The sequence below is a fragment of the Cyprinodon variegatus genome, unplaced genomic scaffold (assembly GCF_000732505.1).
Source record: "Cyprinodon variegatus isolate N-32 unplaced genomic scaffold, C_variegatus-1.0 Scaffold461, whole genome shotgun sequence".
NCBI classification, from domain to species: Eukaryota; Metazoa; Chordata; class Actinopteri; order Cyprinodontiformes; family Cyprinodontidae; genus Cyprinodon; species Cyprinodon variegatus.
The window spans coordinates 563,107-569,026 of NW_015150914.1; the positions used below are offsets into that span (position 1 = coordinate 563,107).

Genomic DNA, 5,920 nt, shown 5'->3' on the forward strand with positions numbered 1-5,920 from the left:
AACCAGGCTCAGTGTGAGCGGCCATCTGCTGAGGCCCACTGGGGTTCAAGGAGACAGAAGCAGACATAGAAAAAGAAGCATAGATACAATGTTTATTGTGCTTATAAATCATAATTTGAGATTTACAGACCTGGATTATGCGACCTCTGCTTTTAGTTTTCTTCAAAATACATGCAAAATATTTTTCATAGGGGGTTCCGTCATAAAAAATGAGCTGCTTTAACTAGCATCTCAGATTTGCTGTGTTAAAGCTGTATGTATTATATGTAACCTAATAAGGAAAGAGGGTCGGGGCAAAAAATAAGCTTTTTTTCTTCTGCCTTCTCCTTTTTGGGCATCATCAAATATATTTTGCCATCTGTCTTCCAAACTCTTTACAAACCTGTTGCTCAAATAAAGATGATGCTAATGATGTGTAATAGAGGAGTGGTTTGATCTGTGGCCTGGTGTCATGCTCCTAAATATATCCCCAAGAGGGCTGCAGGTGCACAGTAACAGAGCGGGGGGGGGATCATGCAGCAGATACATAGTGTACCTTTGAGACATGTCTTCCCTCTCATGTCTTCCAGGATTTAAACACTGAGATTCAGCTTACTGTATTCTAATTTGATCAAAATGTTGCATGTTTCCAAAATGAAACTGCTGTGATTTCATGTTTTTTTTTCTTTGATGTCGGATATTTTCTCCATTATAGATCAGATTTATGGTCCAAACCAGACATCTTCCTTTTATTTTCCACCTCTCCTCCATTTGCTGCTCATATATCTTACTTTCCTAGAAAGGGAAGAGATGAAATACGATGCATCTCCAGTTGCTTCCTCCTCCCTGCCCCCCCCCTTCCTATTACACTTAAAGCCCAGCCTTGATTTCACACCTCTAACAGTTTTTATTAGACTACACGCTGGTTTGAATACTAACAGTATTTGACAAACATTTTAAAATCAAATTCATATGTTTTCTGTGATATAAATGTTTTACATAATTTTTTTTTTCATCACAATTGGTATATTAGATAGGCGTGGTTTGTGCCCGTTTTATTGCCCTGAAACAATTAATTGGAATAATTGTCAACTAATTTAGTAATTGATTAATCGTTAACAGGAGTTTACAGACTAAAACATGCCTTTAGCTGACAGAGCGACCCACTTAGATGAGCAATTATACCACAATTGTAAAAGGAAATATGTAAACATTTTGAACTTTAGATAAAAATCCTTTCCATCTGTCAATATGCTCTATGCAGAACTCCTAAAGAGGAAACGTTTTAGTTTCACCGGGTTTAATTTCACAGAGAAAATCTTCTTTAAGGAACCTTTTGTTTTCTGATTATTAATCGCATCATTTTAAAAAATAATTGGCAGATTAATCGATTTGCAAAAATAATCGTTAGTCGTCAAAACAAGACGTCTATTAAATGAAAAGTGTTAATGTTATAGATCACCTGATGGATCATCTCTGCCTTCAGTCTTTTAGCGAAGGCCTGGTTCTCCTCCTGCAGCAGAGTGTCGCAGTGAGCTGGTTGCAGATATTTTTGATTTCTGCCCAATATTGAAGCGTGGTCTGCGCTATGTTATTCCACGCCACAACTCCAGAGGGCCAATCAGGAACTAGCTGTGGGTCTAGATACGGTTGCGGCGGCGAGGAAGTGGGGGCCAGTTTGTGCTACAATGGAGAGACATGAGGGCCAAAAAGAGCGGAGATCCAGGTGGATCTTGTGAAACTGGGAGATGTGGAATCTGACTGGCAGGAGACTGTCTGTGGAGTACCACAAGGATCAGTATTAGCACCAGTCTTATTTAATCTCTATATAAATGATATCAGTAAAGTGTCCAATGTATTAAAATTTATCTTATTCGCTGATGTCACAAATATTCTAGCCTCTGGCGACAATTTAGAACATCTTCTCTCAACAGTCACCTCAGAGATTAGTAAGTTAAAGATATGGTTTGACAATAATAAATTATCATTCAATTTGGACAAGACAAAAATCATGGTTTTTGGGAACTGTTACAAAAATACTGAAATCCAAGTTCAAATAGAGGACGTAACTCTAGAAAGGGTATTTGCTAATAAGTTTCTCGGCGTAATAATAGATGACAAAATCAGTTGGAAACCTCATATTAAACATTTACAGGGTAAACTCAGTAGAAGCATATCTATATTGGCTAGAGCTAGACATGTATTGAATGCTGAATCACTTCATATCCTATATAACTCTCTGATTTTACCATATCTATCATATTGCTGTGAAGTGTGGGGAGTTAATTACAAGAGCTCTTTACATCCGGTAACCATCCTACAGAAACGAGCCATTAGAATCATCCATAATGTTGGTTATTATGAGCATACAAACCCACTCTTCAAAAAATCCAGAATTCTCCAATTTGACGAGCTTGTAGAATTTAAAATGGCTCAATTTATGTTCAAATATCTAAAAAGTTGTTAACTGAGCACATACAGAGCATGTTTTCTGAAAGAGAAGTGGGGTATAATTTAAGGAGTTACTCAAACTTAAAGATGCGCAAGTTGCGAACAACAAGAAAAAGCTTCTGTATTTCAATTAAAGGTGTAAAGTTATGGAACAACTTAAATGAAGTTTTAAAACAAAGCAATAGTTTAATACAATTCAAAAGAAAATATAAGGAGGTCATTTTCAATAGAGATAGACATATGAGTGAGAGAAAGCAAAAAATTGAAGAAAACAACTTGGTGTAAGGGTTTGGAAAGACAAACCAGCATAAAAAGGGAATTGTTTAGGTAAATATTAGTAACTGCTGACTACCACTTTGACTTTCACTTGACTTTGATTTTTTTAAATAACAGTAGGACTGTAAGTTTTCAAGTGTTTAGGGGGTAGGAGTTAATAAGTTTTCACTTCTTCCTACCCCATTTTTAACATATGTTCATTGAAACAAATATCTGTATTTTTCTCTTCTTTTTTATGCACTTCTTGTTATTGTGCACTATTTTATTTTTATATTTGTATCATGTTCGAATACATTTCAATTTCGAAAAGGCTCCCAGCGTTATCGCGCACCTCGCTCTGCTAGCTGCTCCATCTTCACCAGTCGTTTTCCACAATGGCGGTCAGACAAACAAAACAAGCCGGTAAGGAACCAAACAGGAAATATGGATAAGTGTAGAGTGGATGTAGATTTTTACTTTCTTTTAAATATATGTTAAGTTTGCAAAGTGCAAGTCATACAAAAATCATACACCAGAGTATAAAGCATACATATATTTAACAAATTACAGTCTAAGAAAAAATATACTCTGCCCAAAACAACAATAGAAATAATAAAAAACATGCAATAACAGAGGGAAAGAGAAGAAAGAAAGATTAAAAAAAAACAAGCCAGGGAAGTTATTTAAGTAACCGTTACACTGCGCTGATCACCATTTACACTTTAGGATAGAACTACCTATCTATGAAGGCATGGGCGGAAACTGAGCGGTGTCGGGTTAGTCTTCTCTGAGAAAACCGGCTGCCAGATACTACAGAACTTATTAGTGGAGCCCTTAGCATCATACCGCAGGAGCGGATGTAGATTGGACCAATCAGAGGCCTCCTGTCTGCTGTCACCTACAATCAAGAGGTGCAGCGCTGTCTGCGGAAGGGGCGGGGCATATCTGCGTTTACTGCAACACACACTCATGATATCTGAGTATAAACCAGCCTTTAACCCTCCTCCCTTACCCCCCCTGATCATCACTCCTTCCCAGGTGACTTTACAGAGTCTCTGCTGTAAACAAAGGAAATGCAGCGAAGCCTTCTGTCATCTGGCTTTACATCCGGTCCTAAGAGCCAGAGAGACGTGAACAGTAAGAGCTGCAAGCCTGAGGAACACATTGACTAATATGTAATCAGAGTCAGCAGGCTTGACCTAACTGCATTGTTCTGCATTAATATTTAAGCTCTGTGGTGCCCACTGGCAAAATGGACTGCCATAGTTTGTGGTTATTTATAATGTAGCCAGAAATGAGTCCTGGGGGGCTGCAGATCGGATCAGTTGCAGCAGAAACACGGGAGTCATCAGCTGCTCGCAGATAGAACATACTAAGACGTGTTTTCAGTTCAGGCTACGTTCTCTGCTCCCGCTCTGTGGATCTCTATCCCGTCGGCCTAGTTGTAACTGATTAAAAGGTGCGGTGCGTCTTCATGAGGTTTGTTATGCTTTTTACTTCCACCTTACATCTCAGCACCACAAACCTAATTGTTCTACTTCCTGTTTTAAATGCATAGACATGGAGCAGAGAACAGGTAGAGAGGACGTGCATTTCCTGCTAATTCTGCCCTTGGAGAAGGAAGACCAAAATCAAACGCTTCCTGTCTGTCATCATCCTCATAAGAGGCAATTAGTATTATCCTGGCGTCATGCAGGACGTGACCGTGGAGTCATAAAACATGGAGCTGTGAGGACTAAAGTCTCCTTCTGGGTGTGGTAACGCATTCGTCTGGTTTGTCTGTTGCAGCGAAGCAATGATGAGAACGGGAACTGCTCCGGGGGCAGCATGGAGTTCCCCACCACCAACCTGTACGAGCTGGAGAGTCGGGTCTTCACTGACCACTGGTCTATACCCTATAAGAGAGAGGAATCCCTGGGCAAGTGCCTCATCGCCTCCACCTGCCTTGCACGGCATGGTAAGAGCGTTTTGCTTTTTTATTCACGTTTCTAAACAAAATGCGTCATCATGTGGGTGGGATGTGTCGCTGGACCATGTTGGCGTATTTTTCTTCCTCGGTTTGAATCTAACGTCTCCCTCGCCGCCAGGCCTCACGGACGCCGATGAGAACTGCAAGCGGTTTATGGATCGGTGCATGCCGGAGGCCTTTAAGAAGGTGAGCGGCGAGGAAATGAAGCAGCCGCCTGCCAGATTGATTGGCACTCATTTACCAGCTTTCTCCTCCTTTATCACCAGCTATTGACCAGTAGTGCCGTGCACAAGTGGGGCACAGAGATTCACGAGGGGATCTACAACATGCTGATGCTGCTGGTGGAGCTGGTTGCAGAGAGGGTGAAGCAGGACCCCGTGCCCGTAAACCTGATGGGCGTGCTGACCATGGTGTGCTGCTTCTCTTTGAAATATTCTACCTTATAAAGCATCTTTAATCCGTTTTACTAAACCCTAAATATGCCTTTAAAATGCAGCAGTGACTCACAAGTATTCACACCCCTGGGCTTGTCATGTTTTAACCACAAACCTCATCGTGTTTCTCTGAGATTGTATTTGGTTGCACAAAACAAAGTGGAAGGAAAGGCATCAATATTTTTAGAAACACTGTGTTTACCCTCATTTACTCCCATGCCCCCTAAATAAATCTGACGTAACTGCAAGGGGGGGCCCTTAACTATCAAGTGAACTTCATTGGATTTTGCTGCACTGTCAAAGCTCAGCGCGCACAGTCAGAACTATTCAGTTCATCGCTCGCAAATGTTAAGAATGTGGTCATACTGCCAACCTACAGGCAGACATGGCAGATCAGGAACTGAGTGCATCATCAGAGAAGCAGAGGCTGCTGGTATGCAGCTCAGGTGGAAGAGATGACTCTGATAACACAGCTGTTAGTGATAGAACCATCCTTTATAGAGGCGCAGAAGGAAATATGACATCACTGAAGAAGGCTGTCCCTGCAGTAAGGCATGGTAGTGGCAGCATCATGCTGTAGTGGTTCTACAGAAGGGAAAGAAGCCCTGGGAGAGGTTTCCCCCTAAACAAGAGTCAGAGCTACGGTGGAAAGGTTTACAAAAAGCTCAAAGTTTGCGATTGTTGAACTAAAAAAAGAAGAAAGCAATCAATGATTCTGCAAAATGTTTGCTCTACAGCAGAGGTCATGGATTAGCCGGACAAACCTGATTTAAAACATTTATAAATGACCGCAGGTTGTCCGATGGTAGTGTCTAAATTCACTTGCGCCTCT

The 5,920-nt window shown here is 40.9% G+C and overlaps 1 protein-coding gene across 1 annotated transcript in view; it reads left to right on the top strand.

Moving 5' to 3' along the window:
• The window catches only part of usp24 (ubiquitin specific peptidase 24), a 70,762-nt gene that overhangs the window by 2,414 nt on the left and 62,428 nt on the right, over window positions 1-5,920 (top strand). Inside the window, exons 2-4 of the mRNA XM_015389470.1 lie at window positions 4,474-4,642; window positions 4,773-4,840; window positions 4,921-5,064. Coding sequence (XP_015244956.1) covers window positions 4,474-4,642; window positions 4,773-4,840; window positions 4,921-5,064 — 381 coding nt within the window. The remainder of the gene's footprint in view (window positions 1-4,473; window positions 4,643-4,772; window positions 4,841-4,920; window positions 5,065-5,920) is intronic.